The sequence below is a fragment of the Chanodichthys erythropterus genome, chromosome 21, assembly GCF_024489055.1.
Source record: "Chanodichthys erythropterus isolate Z2021 chromosome 21, ASM2448905v1, whole genome shotgun sequence".
NCBI lineage: Eukaryota > Metazoa > Chordata > Actinopteri > Cypriniformes > Xenocyprididae > Chanodichthys > Chanodichthys erythropterus.
Genome location: NC_090241.1, coordinates 29,895,978 through 29,917,900, shown reverse-complemented (window position 1 = coordinate 29,917,900; position 21,923 = coordinate 29,895,978). Strand labels below are relative to the sequence as shown.

General features: G+C 35.5%; 2 protein-coding genes across 4 annotated transcripts in view; one reads left to right on the top strand and one right to left on the bottom strand.

The window, feature by feature from the left end:
• Nucleotides 1-4,026: 4,026 nt before the first annotated feature.
• Nucleotides 4,027-21,923, bottom strand: part of stau1 (staufen double-stranded RNA binding protein 1) — a 30,738-nt gene continuing 12,841 nt past the window's right edge. Inside the window, exons 12-13 of one of the 3 annotated variants that reach the window (XM_067373191.1) lie at nt 20,861-20,940; nt 4,027-4,113 (exon numbers count right to left, since the gene is read on the bottom strand). In XM_067373191.1, the coding sequence (XP_067229292.1) occupies nt 4,056-4,113; nt 20,861-20,940 (138 nt within the window). In that variant the 3' untranslated portion in view covers nt 4,027-4,055. Of the gene's footprint in view, nt 4,114-19,744; nt 20,731-20,860; nt 20,941-21,923 lie in introns of those variants that run through there. The other 2 variants (XM_067373192.1, XM_067373190.1) reach the window with 2 other exon arrangements.
• Nucleotides 10,405-18,324, top strand: rdh20 (retinol dehydrogenase 20). Its single transcript, XM_067374220.1, has 5 exons — nt 10,405-10,857; nt 16,406-16,504; nt 16,639-16,787; nt 17,907-18,038; nt 18,201-18,324. The coding sequence occupies exons 1-5, from the start codon at nt 10,405-10,407 to the stop codon at nt 18,322-18,324; spliced, it is 957 nt and encodes a 318-aa protein (XP_067230321.1).

The window sequence follows — 21,923 nt, the reverse complement described above, 5'->3', positions numbered from 1 at the left end:
CTTTAAATCTGAATTATCTGTGACTAATATTGAATCTGCTCTTGATAATGTACTGTAATCCACTCATTTCTCTTAAAAGCCTGAAGCTGGTTTTGAGTTACCCAAATGGTCTCTGCACATTTTACCGTCACTTCATAAAGTCTAAAACTTCATGACCCGGTTAAAGTGCGAGTTAGATGAAGAGAAAACTGTGTACAGTGGGACAGGAACAGGAGTCTCGTCGACGGACTCGCCTCCACACCCCTCTGCACTGAGAATTCCCCACGGCCTGCCACTGCAGAGACAACCTCCTGAGAGTGAGAGAGTGAGAATGTGATTGAAAGAGATGATAGAGGAAGACAGATAGAGTGATGGGTATCGCTCTGGCTGATGCCCTTGAGCTAGGTTAAGAGTTTCAAACCTAGCTAATGGATAATGCTTGCGTTTTATGTGTTGGTTAAACCCCAGAGTCATTAGTTTTAAATTTAGACTAGATTAAACGGGCAATTGCTCTCTTTTTATTAAAAAAAACATAACAAGGCTCTAGAGTGCTCCAAATTAGTTCACCCAAAAATGAAAATTCTGTCATTTATTACTTACCCTCATGCTGTTTCACAGCCGTAAGACCTTCGTTAATCTTCGGAACACAAATTAAGATATTTTAGTTGAAATCCGATGGCTCTGTAAGGCCTGCATAGAGAGCAATGACATTTCCTCTCTCAAGATCCATTAATGTACTAAAAACATATTTAAATCAGTTCATGTGAGTACAGTGGTTCAATATTAATATTATAAAGTGACAAGAATAGTTTTGGTGCACCAAAAAAAAAAAAAAGAGACACTTATTTAATGATGGCCGATTTCAAAACACTGCTTCAGGAAGATTTGGAGCACAAATGAATCAGTGTATCGAATCATGATTCAGATCGCGCGGCAAACTGCCAACGGCTGAAATCACGTGACTTTGGTGCTGCGAACTGCAGATTCGATACACTGATTCATCTGTTCTCCAATGCTTCCCGAAGCATTGTTTTGAAATCGGCCATCAATAAATAAGTTGTTATTTAGTTTTTTTTTGGTACTCCAAAAATATTCTCGTCGCTTTATAATATTAATATTGAACCACTGTACTCACATGAACCGATTTAAATATGTTTTTAGTACCTTTATGGATCTTGAGAGAGGAAATGTCATTGCTCCCTATGGAGGCCTCATGGAGCCATTGAATTTCAACTAAAATATCTTAATTTGTGTTCCGAAGATTAACGAAGGTCTTACGGGTGTGAAACGGCATGAGGGTGAGTAATAAATGACAGAATTTTCATTTTTGGGTGAACTAACCCTTTAAACCAGTACAAGATGTTTTATACACAAGCACTTAAATATTTAAAGATGTCTCATGGTTCCCTCTAGTGGTCAAGATATGGTCTCAAAACCGTCTGAAATGAGTTTTAGATTTTTTTTGTTTGTTTGTTATGGATAATTTACAGTTAGATCTTTACAGCTGAAAAAATAAATGTACAGCTTTTTATTTTTATTCAGCATTGATGCATTAAATTGATCAAAAGTGACAGTAAACAGTAAAGACATTTATAATGTTAAAAAAGATTTCTATTCCAAATAAATGCTTTTTTACTTTAAAAAAATCCTCAAAAATGTATCAGTTTTCACAAAAATATAAAGTAGCACATTAGAATGATTTCTGAAGGATCATGTGACACTGAAGACTGTAATGGCAGCTTTTCCATCACAGAAATAAATAAAATTTTAAAGTATATTAAAATAGAAAACAGCTATTTTAAAACGTAATAATATTTCACAATATTACTGTTTTACAAATAGCATTTGGTGAACATAAGAGACTTCTTTCAAAAACATTTAAAGAATCTTACAGAATGCAAACTTTTGAACGATAGTGTATATTAATAATTATTTCATTTAAATTGGTGTGTTCTGTGAGTTGTATAGTTGTCTGAATCCTCCATTTGTAGTGGGATTTGTGGTAACACTTCAGTATGGGGAACCATTCTCACTTTTATCTAGTTGCGTGCATATTGGCTGTTTATTAGTATTTATAAAGCCCATATTAATGTCTTTTTCTGCATGGCCATATTCTACATCCCTTAATACTTCCTAATACCTAAACTTAAACGCTACAAAAACTAGCTTCTGACTATTAATAAGAAGTAAATTAGGAGTTTATTGAGACAAAAGACATAGTTAATTGTGAATATGTGTTCTCCATACCAAAGTGTTACCGGATTTGCCTATGGTAATTCCTGTGGGTTTTTTTTGTTTGTTTGTTTGTTTGTTTTGGTCACACTTTATTTTAGGGTCCAGTTCTCACTATTAAGTTAACTAACTACAACTTTTGCCTCAATAAACTCCTAAATACTGCTTATTAACAGTTAGTAAGGTAGTTGTTAAGTTTAGTTATTGGTTATGTAGATTAAGGCATTAATATGCGCTTTATAAGTACTAATAAACAGCCAATATCCTAGTAATATGCATGCTAATAAGCAACTATAGTTAATATTGAGAATTGGACCCTAAATTAAAGTGTTACCATTTTTTTTTTTCTCTCTCTCTCTCTCTCTATGAGAAGATTAATTTTATCACACTAGTCTCGTGGTTATACTTTTGAAATAATGTGTAAACATTTATTCCAATGATTATTGTTTGTTTTGACTATGAACTATGTGGAGTGTCTATATTATTGTACTTAAGTTGTATTGAGAATGGAATTTAAACAACAACAACAAACAAAACATTTATCCAGGTCTTTCTCCTCTTACCTGTCCTGTCCCATATTCTCCCCATCCCCGGAGCAGTAGCGTTGGCCCTGGGTCAGTGCTGGTGGCTGGCACTCCACACACACCTGATGCCCCTCCTTCAGGTACCGCATCCAACCAGTATGTGGACTGAAGCTGCGCTGACAACCCGCCGTCAGGGACGTGAGTTCAAACTCCACACAGTAACTGAGGTGTGTACATACAGATGCATATATATGCCATTAAATTACAAAAGTTTGGGGTCAGTAAGATTTTTATTTATTTTGACTTTTTGAAAGATCATTCAGCAAGGAATGCAATAAATCAGAGTATTAGCATTATTTCTGAAGGATCATGTGACACTGAAGACTGGAATAGTGACTACTGAAGATTTTTTTCCAAAACATTAAGAAATCTTAATCTTAATGTTACAGTACTTATCAAAGAAAACTATGGTGTAACAATGGTACGTCATAATAAACAAATAAATATGGTATTGCCAGGGTATGTGTAGTTTTTTGTGGTGGTTCGTGAGATCTACGATATGTACCAAGGTACATTAAAAAAAAAATACCACCATGCAACTTTTTGTTGCAATTTAGTGTTGAACCGTCAGTTCTTACTTACCCTGTGATATTGTTGTCAAAAATCTCCCTCTTTTTCCGTGCATTTCCATAGCCGCCCGTGGTTATGAGAGCTGGGACTGTAAAATAATGAGACAAAGGAGTAGGTCAAAGATTATGGAAGAGAAATTTTATGTGCCCCCATAATTCACCTGCAGTTTCATAAGAAGGTACAACTCATTTTCAAAAGCACATTCATGTACTACAAGGTTGTTCAGGGTGACATTTAGATTGTTGCTTCAATGCTTAGAGCATATGACGATGATGATTACAGTTCATAATTTGATTACAGTCAGAAACAGTCTATGTACTGATAATGTGATTATATAAGATAAAAATTCTCTTAGATAAATGGGATGTAATGCGTACTGCGGAGTCCATCCAAGAAAAACAATTCAATGGAAAAATAATGGCCAGTTGCTTCTATTATGGATCTAATGGGCCATGACCATCTCAGACCTAAGATATTACCCACTGTTGATTATTAAATTTGACATTTGTGTTGAAGGAGAGCAATGGATATTTCACCGATCTATAGATTACCATACCCAGTGATTGCAGGCAGGGACCATGCTGATCGTGGTAATCTGCGCAGCCGGCGGTCTGATGTAAAGAGGGACAGGGTTCACCTCCATTACGTGCTTCCTGAATCACCTGCCTCCACCTTGTGCGAAGTGTGGGTTTACACGGCTCCAGACAGCCAGACCACACACTCCATTCGCTCACCACACAGGATACGGCTAAAACACACACACACACACACACACACACACACACACACACACACACACACACACACACACACACACACACACACACACACACACACACACACACACACACACACACACACGGTAGCTGTGGCAGGTTCTCAGCTAATACAGGTAACAAGTAACTCTAGTTGCTTATTATCATGCATATCACTAGGATTTTGGCTGTTTATTAATACTTATGAAGCACATATTAATGCCTTATTCTGCATCCCTTAATCTTACCCAATACCTAAATTTAACAATTACCTTACGAACAATTGAAAAGCAGTAACTGACCGTTTGCCGGGAGTTTGATTGACAGGCGATCTAAGCAATCATAACACCGAATCTGCTGTTATGTCTTGCAAATCAGTCAGGGGAGTTAGTATATTTAACGTCAGTGGACTTGTACTTGAAAAATGCTGTGTACTGACATGTTTCCACAGTTGAAACAACATCCCTTCTGATGTTCATTCATGTTTACTTGATGCTATAAATTCACTAGTAGGAATAGGAATTGATTGGTTCAAGAGCCACTTGAACTGAGGTGCTACAGCGGTCACGACACATTAAAGAGCCACAAAACAGTAGTTATTGTTTAAATTTCTTAAAATATTACAAAATTTGAAATTTGAGACTTTGTTTCATATCAAAAGTAACCTTCTCTGTCTTGTCTGTCGATACATTGTCAGTGTCCTCTTTGCTCCGCGATGTATTTTTCGCTGCGTGAGAACATGAAGACATGTCGTGAGAGCCGATCTTTGCGAACGGTCAGTTAGGAGTTTATTGAGCCAAAAGTCATAGTTAGTTAGTTAATAGTGAGAATTGGACCCTAATCTAAAATGTGACCAAAATATATTCTTTTTCTAACGTTCCCATTAAGTGATGAAAACTTTCAAAACGTTTTTTTATGTTTTAAAAACCCTTTTTTTCTTGGTTATAGCCTACGAATTTTAAGGGAATTCAATTTGCACTCAACTGTATAATTTTGCAAACATGTTACCTTTGAATGTTTCATGTTCTATGCAACATTTAAAAAACGATGAACACACAACTAAAACGTTTAAGAAAAAAAAGTTCCATGAATGAAGTATAAATAACGTTTTTACGGAAGAGGATTAGGGCCAAGCAATAATAAAAAATTGAAACCATCTCGAGATTAAAGTTGTTGAATTTCGAGAAAAAAATCTTTAAATTTCGAGAAAAAAGTCTAACTAAAATGTTGAGAATAAACTCATTAAATTACGAGAAAAATGTTGTTACATTTCTAGAAAAAAGTTGAGATAAAATGTTGAGAATAAACTCGTTAAATTACGAGAAAAAAACTTGTTAAATTTCGAGAAAAAAGTCAAGATAAAATGTTGAGAATAAAGTCATTTAATTACGAGAAAAAAGTCGTTAAATTACGAGAACAAATTCGTTAAATTATGAGAAAAAACTCGTTAAATTTTGAGAAAAAAGTCGAGATAAAATGTTGAGAATAAAGTCATAATTTAATGAGTTTATTCTCAACATTTTATTTCAACATTTTTCTCAAAATTTAACAACTTTAATCTTGAGATGGTTTTATTTTTTTATTATTGCTTGGCCCTAATCCTCTTCCGTACGTTTTTGTGCTAACATATTGAGAACATTTTTAAAGACCAGATGACGTTGAACAAACATTCTATTAATGGTACTGGAAGATCATTTATTCATAATCAAGAGAACCTTGCCATTCTCATGTTCTGAGAATGTTCCCTAGTGGAGTTTAAAAGCAATGATAAATATGCAGCAGCAACAGAAATATATTACAGGGGTCTTCACTCAGATCCACTTGTGATAATGTTTAGAGAACATATTAAAGACCATGCAGATAACCTACAACAAATGTTCAAATAATGTTACTGGAAGAGCATTCGTTTATAAATTTTAAAGAGCTTTGCTCGAACGTTAGCCAAAGTTCTGAGAATGTTCCCTGTTATCTAGGATGACCGTTTTCCACCCTCCCTCTGAAACTTCAAACTAAACAGGCTGTTGTTGTCACTGTGCCTTTAAGGCTTCTTTGCCTGTGAAATGAGGTTTACTGTCTCCAGTGTAGTTTTTAACTGAATCATCACATTACATTGTGACAAGATCACAAAACAATCTGCACTAAAAGATGTTTGAAAGCTTTTTTCAATCCTCCAGTGTTTTAAATAATAAAAAAGCAGAAATATCTGTAAAGTACTACAGTGACAAGTTTCCAAAGCCCCCATAAACTTTGAAAATGTTGCAAATTAAACATTTAGTCAGAAGAATTTGTAACGTAAAGCAAAATAATGAAACATAAGAAATGATAAACGTTACAGCACATAACATATACTTCCCCCTATGCATTCATATAAATTATTCATATAACAATATCCACACATATAATAATATCCCTTATTTTGTAATGCAAAAGTAAACTACTTTCTGCGAATGTGGGAGACTTCTGATTCATTAGCTGCTACAGGTAACTAACAGTACTGACAAGTGCTGTAAACGGTAAAACTATTTAAAATTTGTATATATTGTAATTTGTATATATATAAATATAAATATACAAAATATATTGTGCACAATATTTTATATTCATATAAAAACTTAAACATTGATGGTAAAAAAGTGTACAAGAAGCTGTGGATAAAATCTGGCCTCCATTACAGACATGGCCTGAATCTGTTTTTATCATTTTAATACATGGCATCTGAAAAATATGAAATTTTAGAAACCTGGACAAGCAAGGTCATAGTCGTGACAACAGTCCAATGTCGTCTTGCATGCCTGGTCGCAGTAACATTCCCCATAGGAGCGATCTTTTCTCCAGTCTTCAGTAATACATGACTGGTTTTGTCCAAAGCAACACAGTCCCGTATCCTGACAACCTCCTTCGCTCTGGGACACCAGTGCTACCAGCAGAGTGAGGTAGAAAAGCATCCATGAGCGTCTGGAGCCGCACGCTGACATGATAATGAGCAGCCTGAATATGTCGCTCCCCTCATCTGAGGAACTCATGCATGTAATTGACTTCTACATCTTGCTGCACCTCTGAGCTGCACCGAGCCTGTTTTAGATGACATACCTCAGAGGTTTTGGTTTTCTCTTTTTTTGCCTCATGGCACTTAAGATGAGTTAAACTCATTACAATGTCTCATGAGTACACGCATGTCTTCGAAAATTGCAGCAATGTTAGAGGATTAATTATTAAATAATCTTGATTAATCTAAAAGTCATTATTTACATACCACTTCAAAGCCCACATGACTGACTTTCTTCTCATTTTGAACAATGAACTAATCTTTTGTTTTAATGCAATTACAATCAATGGGGACTTCAAAAATAATGGCCTGTATAAATGACAAAACTTTGCATTAAGCTAATAATACTGATATAATTCTGGCATATACAGTAGGTGGTTTTGATTTTGTGGTTGAGGACTCTCTTCAATGTTTCCTTAGCTGGCCAGTATTGCCCATTGATGCTGAAACACGTGAAAAGGGAGGATTAAATTCATTCCTGTAGCTAGAGGCTATTCATGCAGAAAGAACAATACCATAGGCACTGCTGTAATGTAGGGCCTCATATATACACATTCCCATGTCTCATATGCAAAGAGAGAGAAAGAGGGACTTAAAAGTTATGTGAGGTAAATGAGCACATGCAAGTTCACGTGTGTGTAAAAAATAAATGGAGCTTTGATATTGCGAAACTTTTGCATGTACACATATATTAGAGAGTTCCAGTGGGCTTTTTTTTTTTTTTTTTTTCTCAATATAATTAACTTACAGTCTAGGTCCTTGCGCTTTAATTGTGCTTTTTTAGAGTAAAACAATACAGTACTTATACTAAAAAATGCTGTTTTCTTAAAATTAGTTTTGACCAGTTTTAGGGAAAGTTACTTTTAAAAGGAATGCATTACAACATTGCATTACTCCCTAAAAAAGTAACTAATTGCATTACTTAGTTACTTTTTGTGGAATGTAATGTGTTGAGTTACTTTTTCTCATCTGAGCTGGGCTTGCTTGTTCGTTTTTTAATAATCTATTTCTGGCAAATGTAAAGGCCCTTTCACACCATAAGTGAAATGAATAAATCTCAGGCAGAAGCAAATGCAAATTTACACCTGTACATTAGAGGGCGCAGCTCAAACACTCTTAGGGGCAACACCGTTTTCAACTAAAAACTAAATGGTGGCCTGAAAACGCAAATTTTTGAAAACAGATTTCAAAGTGCAAGTTTTTGAAAACAGTCTCCGTGTAAACAACAAAAACGCGAATCTGTGAAAATGATAACGTCATGCACATGCGCATTACATGTTCAGTCTATAGTGTTTCATCACCATCTAATGGCCTGCCAGCAGAATACAGCGTTTTTAGTCATTTTCACGGATTTGTATGAATGGGGATCATTTTGACAATGGTGTCGTCTGTAAAAAATAAATAAAATAAAACACAAATGTGATGTTTATCTTAAGTCATTTTTACTTAAAAGTATGGTTGAATTTGGTCATTGAAGGCCAGCAGCAAAGACACTAAAGTCAAATTAAATACATAACGTATATTTGTGTTATTTAACATATTTAATTATTGCAGGTTTGTGTAACATTATGAGTTTGCATTTAACTGTTTTTATTAATTTTGAGGAACACTGAATCACAACACTAAATGTGAATGACTGCTCACATTTAGTCTACAATAAGCATCAAGGTTACACAGCGCACACAACACCTCTGCATTTACTCCCGATTTCTCTCAACATGGGGACTTGAGAGCTGTCAGTTAATAAATGAGAAAAAGTCATTTGCGTTACTTATTTGAAAATGTAACTGGGATATTTTGTTGTAAATTTAAAAGTAATACATTACTTTACAGTTACTTGGAAAAGTAATCTGATTACATTATTCGCGTTACTTATAACACTGGATTTGACCATATGTGATTATTAGATTTTTTAAAATCAAAAACATATATATATATATATATATATATATATATATATATATATATATATATATATATATATATATATATATATATGTGTGTGTGTGTGTATAAAGTATGTTAATGTGATTTAACTATATCATTATAATAAATACTAATTTGACATTTGCAGGTTTGAAAAGCGAGGTTAAGATGATTTAAACATGCAATGCCTGGTGGAGACCTTTGATCCATCCAGGATGACTACAGTGCTTTGTCCATAACTAAACAAGGCTAACACTGTTAAAAACTTGCAGAATTGCATTGCCTTACAAAAGCATAACCAACACAGATTAATGCTACATGCACACATAATCTCCTTACTGCACAAACACCACCATAGTTCCATATGATTCCACTCTTTAAATTATAAGAGTTGGTCCCTAAAAGTCACACAAAGCTTATATATATATATATATATATATATATATATATATATATATATATATATATATATATATATATATATATATAGGTTTTCAAATGTCCACAGTGGATTGTTTTTGTGGTTCAGGGAACTCAATGATGCTTTATTATATTTTAGTGTGGCTTTTTCAGCACAGGCTACAGTATGAACACACATCATCAATGATAATATTGTGGCACTGCTGGTTACTCAGCATGCTTTGCATCTCAGGTCAAATCAGAGCAAGTTTGATTTGATTACTTAGGACTATAAATGTGTGAAAAGGGGTATTCATATTGTTTTAAGGTATATGTTTTGATGTATTATTGCAGTATACCATTGTAGTCCATTCAAGCTATTGCTGTAGGCCTACTTGCACGACAATTGCTATAGATTCTTAGAAGCAGAACAGCGCCTCTCTTCTTTAACATATTCAGAATCAGTTTATTTTCATTATATTTCATATAATTGTATGCAATGGTGGTGTACACACATTCTGTAGCCTGATGAATTATTACACCAGTAAAAGTATTCCTTCTAAAATTAGTTCAGAATATTCAAAAAATAACATAAAAAAGTTAGCAAAATGTTCTTAAAACATTTTTGTTAGCTCAGGAAAACTATTTTTTTTTAAAGATTTTGCTTTCTCTTAGAAGAAACTTTAAGTTTCATCACCATGTCCCCTTAGGCACCAAACTGTCTCGCAGTAGGCCTTTTCTCACAGCAAAAGTAGTTTAATTGGTGGCTTGAAGACGTATTTTCGTCTAATCCTGAGTACGGGAGTATTTAAACAGCCTCTGGGGGAAAGGCATGGCTAGTCCAGAAACAGGGAAACAAGCTTGGCTGTCTCACTCACTCCCTCAAACAATCACACACATCTACCTGGGCACCATGATCTTCCTAATGGATTTACAAATGATGCTGCTGGACATAGTGTACTTCATCCTGCGCTCTTGTCTGCGGATCGTGCTGAGACCACGTACGAAGCCCATAGACGGCGAGTTGGTGCTAATAACCGGCTCTGGAGGAGCGCTGGGCCGCCTGTTCGCCCTGGAGTTCTCGAAACACGGTGCAGAAGTGGTCCTGTGGGACTTCAACAGAGAAACTAATGAAGAGACAGCCAAGATGGTGAGGGCGCAAGGGGGCCAGGCACACGCGTACACAGTGGACGTGACAAACCGAGAAGAAGTGTACCGCACTGCCGACCAGGTACGGAAGGAGGTGGGAAGGGATGTGACCTACTTGGTGAACAATGCCGGGGTGGTGGCCGGTGAGAGACTCCTGGACTGTCCCGATACCATGGTGGAGAGGACACTGAAAGTAAACTGCCACGCCCTCTTCTGGGTAAGATTGTAAGTTTGAAGTAAAATATCAAAAATGGTACTCTCAAAGTTGAGTAAAAACAAATCCTTTCAAACGAATTATTTAGACATTTTTGCAATTATTTTTCCTGGTCCCAAGGTGTGTGATTTTTTTTTTAAACGAGCAGCCTTTTACGACCTTTTTCAACTTACGTTGTAAATCCCGCATTATACTATTATCACCTCCGTTTTTGAGTTAAAATATTTCATTCAAGGATATTCAAGTGTAACAAGGTGTAAACACCAAACCCATCAACACAACACAAATATCAGAGCATATTTTAGGAAGTTGTTATAGCTACCCTGTGTGAGCAAAGTCAGTCATTTTTACTCCAATACTATAACATTTACCACTGTAGAATTTTTTTGTGGTTCATTTTGACAACCAGAAAGTCAAATATACATCCAAAAGTGATGTTTATCTTAATTTTTTAAAAAGTATATGTACTTTTCAATCGTTTTAATAATTAATTTTCAATAATTTTACTTTTCCTGATAATTTACTCACCCCCTTGTCATCCAAGATGTTCATGTCTTTATTTCGTCGGCCGAAAAGAAATGGTTTTAAGGTTTGTGATGAAAACATTCCAGGATTATTCTCCTTATAGTGGACTTCAATGGCGGGGAAAGCGGGAGCACGTGCAAGGGGATAGTTTGTGTTTATAAAGCATTTAGAAAATGACCGATCGTTTCACTAGATAAGACCCTTATTCCACATCTGGTATTGTTTAAAGTCCTTTGAAGCTGCACTGAATCTGTAATTTTGACCTTCAACCGTTTGGAGGCCATTGAAGTCCACTATAAGGAGAATAATCCTTGAATGTTTTCATCTAAAACCTTAATTTCTTTTCAACTGAAGAAAGACATGAACATCTTGGATGACATGGGGGTGAGTAAATTATCAGGAACATTTTATTTGAAAGTGGACTAATCCTTTAAATAGCTTAAAATAAATCATTGCTGAATCTTCTAAGCTGAAAATGATGAGAATTATAATACAATGCCATGTGAACACCTTATACATACTGACACTCATTCCACATTCGTGCCAAAGTTATTTGACAAATATGACCAATGGATTATAAGTAAGTAAAGCTGCTTTGCCTTTGTACTACTTGATATGCATAGAATGCATGATGTGGAAATTACCTGATTTTATCCCTTTAGCCTTATTTACAGCCGTTCTCTGATGTAAACATATTATTCCCCAACAAAAGTCTCACTCTGATCCTCTTAATGCAAATAACCGTGACCATGTATGAAGTGGATTAATGCTTACGTTGAGCAATCTTTTAGCAGCTTACACATTAGCATTGAGCTGGTGTGTGCACTGGATGCAAAAAGAGATCATAATAACCAGTTATGGCGATACTATGGTTTTTTGCATTTAGATGTATTCAGACACATTTATCCAAAGCACCTTACAGTGCATCTACCTGTTATCACGCGTGTTAGTGCATTTGATTTATCATTTTAGAAATCAATTGGATAATCTGATTTATTATTTCAGCATCTGATCTATCAACTAATGATTACCATATTTAAATATAAAGAATACCATGGCACTACCATAGTACATTTCTAAAAATCCTTGGAGTTACTTTTTTGTTAGTGCCTTGAAAATTGTAGTGAGTTTGGTCTCTGTAAGATCCTTATGTTATTCCATACACATATGTTGTAATTTTTCTGTGGGATCTTTTTTTTAATTTTTTTAAAGAACCTTCATGCAGCTATTCATAATAATTATGGCTCTCAATCTCCAAAAAGGACACACACACAAGAAAAAAAAAACATCATAAATACTCCCTCTGCCAAAGCTCTGAAATATTCCATATGCCTTTGGTTATAACTGAACAGCTGAGAAATATTATTTCTAACCAAATCAAATGAGATTTCAGATCTTTGCCTGTGGGGAGGATTATCAGTGAATAACAACTTAAATTTCAATCTCTTCTTCACACAAAGCTATCGTATGTCTTCAGAAGTCTTCTGAAGCGAACCGGTAATGTGCGGTTTTATTTGATGGTGTTTTCATAGAGCCGCATGAAGATTCTTATAGAATTCTCTGTTTGTGTTCAACAGAAAAACAAACAGCATGTGGGTTTAGAATGAAAGAAGTTTCATTTTAAAGTGCCTCTATTATGCTTTTTCTGATATTACCTTTCATGTAGATCTGGAAAGTTTCAAAGCTGCAAAATAAATGAAGATATTGTCTTCCAAAAAAAGAAACAATTCTGAACTGGCTGAAACGAGTCATCAGTAATTCCAGTCTCTTATGCCCTGCACAAACCTACGTAGGTTTGTAGACAAATTTGCTTAAAGGATTAGTCCACTTTTAAATAAACTTTTCCTGATAATTTACTCACCCCCATGTTATCCAAGATGTTCATGTCTTTCTTCAGTCGAAAAGAAATTAAGGTTTGTGATGAAAACATTCCAGGATTATTCTCCTTATAGTGGACTTCAATGGCCTCCAAACGGTTAAAGGTCAAAATTACAGTTTCAGTGCAGCTTGAAAGGGCTTTAAACTGTATGTCCTACGCCTTTCCTTACGGAAAAAAACAAAACTGGCGCCGCGTTCATTCCGTAAGTAGAATAGGGAAGGCGTAGGACATACAGCGTAAGTGTTTTGAAGAATACAGAAAGCGGAAGTAAGTTTAAGGCAATATTTTGTGTTTATAAAGCATATACAGTTGTATTTTTTTCAAAAATGACCGATCATTCCTACACCTTTGTTATTCTACTTATGGAAAAAAATGGAACTGGCGGCGCGTTCGTTCTGTAAGTAGAATAGGGAAGGTGTCGGACAAACAGCGTAAGCGTTTTGAAGAATACGAAAGTGTGGTTTTGGCGGAAGGTGATCATTTGTGTTTATAAAGCATATATAAAGCATATACAGTTGTTTTTTTTCGAAAATGACCGATCATTTCGCTAGATAAGACCCTTATTCCTCGTCTGGTATCGTTTAAAGCACTTTGAAGCTGCACTGGAGGCCATTGAAGTCCACTATAAGGAGAATAATCCTGGAATGTTTTCATCAAAAACCTTAATTTCTTTTCGATTGAAGAAAGAAAGACATGAACATCTTGGATGACATTGGGGTGAGTAAATTATCAGGAAAAGTTTATTTAAAAGTGAACTAATCCTTTAATGCCAGCCTATGGTCTTCATTGGCTGCTCGTGAACAATGTCTATTTTGACCCGCGCTCAAACACTAGTTGTAGCTGAGGCCGGGAAGAGTTTGGATCATGTTGTTGAATTGTCAAGATGCAGTTTTCTGCGCTATAAAGGCAAATCTACTTTGCAGCCACTTCCAAAGGATGAGGACTTTGGCTCGAACTGAGACGGTAAAACCAACTCCATCATTACTGTTTCTTATCATTGTGTATTAAAGGGTTAGTTCACCCAAAAATGAAAATAATGTCATTAATTACTCACCCTCATGTCGTTCCACACTTCGGAACACAAATTAAGATATTTTTGATAAAATCCAATGGCTCAGTGAGGCCTCCATAGACAGAAATAACACTCCCTTTTTCAATGCCCAGAAAGCTGCTAAAGACATATTTAAAACAGTTCATGTGACAACAGTGGTTCAACTTTAATATTATAAAATGACGAGAATACTTTTTGTGTGCCAAAAATAACAAAATAGTGCCTTTATTCCACAATATCTACTGATGGGCGAATTCAAAACACTGCTTCATGAATCTTCGATTCTTTATGAATCATTTGTTTTGAATCAGTGAATCGGAGCGCATATCAAACTGCCAGAGTCACGTGAACTATTGAAGTTTCAAAACGCTTATGATGTAACAAAGTCTTGTTTACTGAAATCATGTGATTTTGGCGCTCTGAACCACTAATTCAAAACAAATGATTCGTAAAGATTCAAAGCTTCATGAAGCGGTGTTTTGAAATCGCCCTTCACTGGATATTGTGGAATAAAGTTGCTATTTTGTTATTTTTGGTGCACAAAAAGTATTCTTGAATGAACTGTTTTAAATATGTTTTTAGTAGCTTTCTGGGCATTGAAAAAGGGAGTGTTATTGCTGTCAATGCAGGCCTCACTGAGCCATCGGATTTAATAAAAAATATCTTAATTTGTGTTCCGAAGATCAACAAAGGTCTTACGGATATGGGACGACATGAGGGTGAGTAATTAATGCCAGAATTTTTATTTTTGGGTGAACTAACCCTTTAAGTGCTGAGGAAGATACAGAGCTAAAATTCAGGTATTGGCCGTTTCATTTCCGACACATGCTGTAAGCAGTAGACCAATAACAACAGACTGGGCCATCTGACTACTCAGAGCAGAGTTGACTCTCGAAAAGGAGGGGTTTAGAGAGACTGAATCCTTTACCGAATCCTGGGGTTTGAGAACCATTGCACATTTTGCATGTCTCCCTCATCTAACACACCTGATTCAAGTCATCAGCTTATTAGTAGAGACTGCAATTGAATAGCTGCGTTCCATTCGACAGGGTCCCTACGCAGTGTTCACTGCTCCCTACTCCCTGAGCACGGTATATCAGTTGAAGTGGACTTCGCTGGCAATAATCACTCATTTGGAACGCCCTGCAAACGTCATCAAAGACAGTGTCGTGGAGATTGATGACATAAATAAATAAATAGATATTTTAATTTACTTTCGAATTTAAAATCGACTCTTAACAGATTTGAAGCTGTAACTGTCATGCCATATGAAAATAAATTCTCATTTGGTTAACTGTATGTATTCTTAATCCATGGTCTCATGCGCTTTCTTTTCCACGCGCAGCCGCATAAACACTCCTGAGGTAACATTAAATAAAATAAAATAAAATAAATGATAGAGCCTTAGCTGCTTTTCAACACTTTTACTTTGTCATGCCTATTCATACAATAAAATATACAAATGTAACACTCGTCGCCATAACCATTCATACTTTCGTTCGTATAAAATATGAATACTCAAATAGAGCCGTTAAACTCTTTCAACGGCTCTGCTTCGTCGTAGTTCTGAATGGTGACGTGGTGCGCAATGAGAGTTGGGTAATTTTACCTCTCTACTTCCTGTGAAGTGATGTATCGATGTTCCCTTCTTCCCTATGCCGTTCGCAGTGCCCTTCGAACGGAACATGTTCGCTCCCTTCGGAATGGAATCTCACTTAAGATGGCGAAATACCGTGTGAAGTCCACTTCGCAGTCCACTTACGGTCGAATGGAACGCACCTATTGTTGAATTGAGTGTGTCTGATGAGGGTGACATACAAAACATGCAGTGGTGGGGGGTCCCCAGGACAGGTTTGAGAACTATTGCTTTACCGAACCGTTTCAGACACTGGAAAAGAGGTGATGTTGCAATGTGTTTATTATGAGAAAACTAGAAAAAAAGTGTTTTTTGACCTTGGATGCTTGTAAATCTATTGTAGGAGACCTCCAAAACAAAATTAGGAACCTTTAAAATAGCATAGGGGCACTTTAAGGTGAACTATGCCTTTAAGGCTATATCTATATAAAACTACTTCGTTTTGTTTTTCTGCATGTAGACTGTGAAGGCGTTCCTCCCTCAGATGAAGGCCAAAAATCATGGCCACATCATCACTATAGCCAGTGTCCTTGGACTCTTCAGCACAGCCTGTGTAGAGGTGAGATGGACAGCAGTTGAGTAAAAGGGGCTAATTTTTCATAGTATTCAAAACCCACCTTTAAATCCCACCTTTTTTTTTATTCCTAATTTTCATGCCATTAAACTACTGATGTCTGTATGCGTGAATTTTAGGATTACTGTGCCAGTAAGTTTGCTGCAGTGGGGTTTCATGAGTCTCTGGCCCACGAACTGCTGACGGAAGAGGACGTGGATGGAGTGAAGACCACTCTTGTGTGCCCTTATGTTGTGGACACTGGCATGTTTGATGGCTGCAGGATTAGGTCAGTGTATACTGTTCGAAAGGTTGGGGTCATAAGACTTTTAAAGGTGCCCTAGAACGTCTTTTTAAAAGATGTAATATAAGTCTAAGGTTGTCCCCTGAATGTCTCTGTGAAGTTTCAGCTCAAAATACCACATATATTTTTTTTAATTAATTTTTTTAACTGCCTATTTTGGGGCATCATTAACTATGCACCGATATATAGGCTGCGGCCCCTTTAATTCTCGTGCTCCCCTCCCCCGGAGCTTGCGCTTGCCTTGAACAGCATAAACACAGTTTACACAGCTAATAAACCCTCAAAAATTATCTTTACAAGATGTTCGTCATGCATGCTGCATGCATACATCGGATCATGTGAGTGTAGTATTTATTTGGATGTTTGCATTTGATTCTGAATGAGTTTGAGGCTATGCTGCGTGGCTAAAGCTAACATTACACACTGTTGGAGAGTTTTATAAAGAATGAAGTTGTGTTTATGCATTATACAGACTGGAAGTGTTTAATAATGAAAATAGCGACGGCTCTCTTGTCTCCGTGAATACAGTAAGAAACGATGGTAACTTTAACCACATTTAACAGTACATTAGCAACATGCTAACAAAACATTTAGAAAGACAATTCACAAATATCACTAAAAATATCATGTAATCATGGATCATGTCAGTTATTATTGCTCCATCTGCCATTTTTCGCTGTTGTTCTTGCTTGCTTACCAACTCTGATGATTCACAAGTCACATGATCCTTTCAGAAATGAATATGCTGATTTGGTTCTCAAGAAACATTTCTTATTATCAAGGTTGAAAATAGTGCAGCTATTTTTTTCGGGATTGTATGATGAACAGCTAATTTTTTTCGGGATTGTATGATGAATAGAAAGTTAAAAAGAACAATATTTGAAATAGAAATTTGTAACATTATAAATGATTTCTTGTCACCTTTGATCAATTCAGTGCATCTTTGCTGAATAAGTTTTAAGTGATTAAGTAAATACATTGCATTGTATTGTATTGTGTTAAGTCACATCAAGTACATTATACTAAAGGTTTACAATGAAAGTGTAAATGACAGTAAATAGCCCTTCATAGTACTCAACTCTTGCCGTTTTTCTCCCCTTACAGGGAAGAGGTTGAACTGATTCTGCCTCCACTGGAGCCCTTGTACTGTGTACAGCAGGCTATGAATGCCATTCTCATAGACCAGCCACTAGTGTGCATCCCCAGACTAACCTACCTGCCCTTCCTGGCCAGAGCGTGAGTACAGACCAACATGAAGTCTTATTTCTTTTCACATCTGCATCATTAAATAATTCTGCCTCATTTATGGCATCATACATATTCTTGCTGTTTTTAAAAGAGCAAACCTTGATGCCCTACACATCAGCACTTTACTTTAATGACATCTTGTCTTTGCAGCCTGTTGCCATGGGAATCCAATGTGGCGACATACCGCTTTATGGGTTCAGACCAGTGCATGTACCCGTTCATTGAGACCATGAGGAAGAAAAGAGCAGCCAATGGCCCAATAAAGGCTGCTTAAATATCTGGAACACTGCAGATTTGACTGGTCTTTTTTGAGCAGCAAATAATGTGCAAAATATTATTTTTAATGATCCTTAGTTTATATTATTATGGATGTGTGGGTAAATCACTGTTTGAAGTGAAATGGGTATCTTCTGGTCATCTAGGCCCAATTCAGCTGTGATCTGTTTTTCAGGCTGGCTAATCAGTCATGGGTGAGCCGTTCAACAAACACTGATATGGTTCACATCTGAAATTTGTTTTTTATGCAACTGGATTGGGACTGAACAGCAATTCATTGGGAATGATACCCATTGAAATACTTTATATATATATATATATATATTATATATATATATATATATGCAATAATCAAATATATAAATGTGAACATTTAACTCAATGTGTGGTGTTTTTTTCTCCATGGCTTCCAATTATATTGAAATCGATAGCTTGTTGTACTTGATCATAAAAACATAAACAAAATACAAGTTCCATATTCTTTTCACACACTCACGGTCAGCGTCGAAGGTAACACATTACAAGTAAGATAAGTTACGTAATCGGATTACTTTTTTCATATTTTTCAGTTTCATTTTTCAAATAAGTAACGCAAGTATCTCCCTATCCTGAGAGAAATCTTAAGTTCAGAGGTGTCGTGTGCACTGTGCAAACATGATGGTTATTGTAGTTCTAGACTAAATGTGAACATGCATTTACTCATCTCACTTGCACAAAAACAGATTCAGTATTCCTTAAAATGGATGAGTGAAATGCAAACCCAGAATATTACTCAAATCTGCAATAATTAAATGTTAAATTACACAAATATACTTTATGTATTTAATCTCACTTTATTAACCAATGTCTTTGCTGTTCACTTTCGACGATCCAATTCAGGCATACTAATAAGCAAAAATGCCTTTAGTTAAACACCTGAGGCTTATTCATTACACTTTTGGTGTGAAAGAGCCTTTACATTTGCCAAAAATATAACTTTTTTGTTTTAAAAACAAGCAAGCCCAGTCTAGATAAGAAAAAGTAATGTAATGCATTACTTCCCATAAAAAGTAACTAAGTAATGCAGTTAGTTACCTTTTTTAGGGAGTAACTCAATATTGTAATGCATCACTTTTAAAAGTAACTTTCCTCAACACTGCTCACTCTTGGCCACATTTATACACAGACCTTTCACATTATTACCAGTAATTTGTGATTTATCCAAGTTTATCTAAAAAAAAAAAAAAAAAAGGAAAAAAAGTACTCATGAAGATAAATAAAAATCTTAAAAATATATTTTATAGCTTTCCTAGATATTCTTCAGAGAATTACTAGAGAAAAAAAAAATACTATATATATTTTTCATTAAATTTTTTGGCCTTTAAATCTCAATTTTAAAATTCCCAGAAAACTTCCCTGGCTTGCTTGCCTGGTTTTCCATGACCATGAGATCACAGATTATAGCATTTACAAAACACGCACACACAGTTTTTTTGTTTTTTTTTTTGTGCAAGAGGCACATCATTTTTTACTCATATTCCATGAGGAAAACAGGATGCAACTGGCAGAGAGTGGGTGGGGTCAACACTGACAGGAGAATGCATCAGTTTAACTGACATGACTGAACATCATCGTGCTTTATACATACATTCACTCACTCACACATACAAACAAAAAAAACACCACCACACACTCTACACTGAAGTCACAATAACATTTTCCCAGACCTACATGAAAATGTAGATGAAATTTCTTTCCTTCTTTTTTTTTTTTTTTTCCTCGAGAGTGTTATTGTCGTCATTGTAACTCAAAAAGCACTGGAGAAAAACCGCCACAGCAGAGACATGTTTGAGAGCTTCATCATATCCTTCAACGGGGTTTTATACTGCACTTCACAACAGCGCTAATACAACCCAACGCGCTGGGTTCCTATAATACAACGTTAAAAATAAAATAGAAAAATAAAAGCAAGAAAAAAAAAAACACTGAAAACATGACTTCCTTGGAACAACGAAGAAAAGCCAATCTACTCAAGTCAAACTTCACGATAATCATTTTACAATGTAACAACGAAAACAAAACCACCACTTCACTGGATATGATGAGGCGACTATTCCAAAGCCTTAGCGTTTAAAAATGTGTCACCGCATGTGCACAATTAAACAACATCAATATCTCTCAACCTTGTTTAATTGTGAGTTTTGAATACTTTAAATCCATTTAAGTCTAAGATAAATTCAGAATTACTCAAAGGCCTTTTTGAGCAGCCAATCAAAACTCTGCTTCTGACTTTTCTCTAGTGTTTCGCAAATAAAACGACCAATCAAATAGTCAATTCTACACTGTGCCATCCAGAGTCTTTCCGATGGTGCTTGAGTTAACCGGTTTTAATAATGCATCGCCCTCTAGGTCCTGTTTGTTGCACCTGTGGAGGTGGAAATGAGAAGAATTCTAAAAAAGTGTTCAAATCACTTTAGAAGGCATCTACAAAGAACATTACTGTGAATGCATGCCAACATGTTGTAAAACAGTTAATAAGACCATATGATACTGACCCTGACATTGGTCCATTAGTTGTACGCTCGTTGGACTGCTGGTCAAGTTCTGACAGGAGCTTCAGGATGTTCAAAGCAGCCTGTCCAGAGAGAAACAGGCATTGCAGTAAGCAAGATACAAGTAGAGACATCTTTCATTGTAATCTTTAAACTACACTACCACTTGTGTGTTAAGACTCTTAAATGTTTTGGAAAGAAATCTTTTAAGCTTACTAAAGCTGCATTTATTTGAGCAGAAATACAGTAAAAACAGTAATATTGTGAAAATAAACATGATCCTTTAGAAGTCATTTTAATATGATAATTTGGTGCCCAAGAAGCATTTCTTATCAATATTAATGTTAAACAGTTTTGCTGCTTAGTATTTTTGTGGAAACTGTGATACAATAATTTTTCAGGTTTATTCGATTAATAGAAAGTAACACTTTACACCAAGGTACATTAGTTAACTACATTAGTTAACATGAACTAATAATGATAACTGCACTTATACAGCATTTATTATTCTTTGTTAATGTTAATTTCAACATTTCTAATACATTATAAAAATCTTGTTACTTTTTTTTATTGAAAGACTGAAAGGTGACATTACATAACAACAAAAACAAAACAAAAACAAACAAAATCTTGTTACTATTAGCGCACTGTGAACTAACATGAACAAACAATGAAAAACCATTTTCATTAACTAACGTTAACGAAGATTAGTAAAAACGGTAACAAATGTATTGCTCATGGTTGGTTAATACTTTAACTTATGAACCTTATTGTAAAGTGTTACTGAAATGGTAAAAGAACAATATTGGAAATAGAAATTTTTTGTAACATTATAGGGGCCAGATCTAGCACAAACCCTTTTTTGCCATTAAAAACCACTGTCAGGATTTGTTTTTCTCATGCAGTGAGAAATTAGCATTGAAAAAGCATGGACAGTTATTTTTGCGTCTGACCTTATTGCATATGTATTTGTAGGGGTTTTACTTTCAGATACAAAATTATGGGATGAGATTTAAATGAACCATGCAACGTGATTTACTAATGTTTGCAGTAGTCAATTTACTGG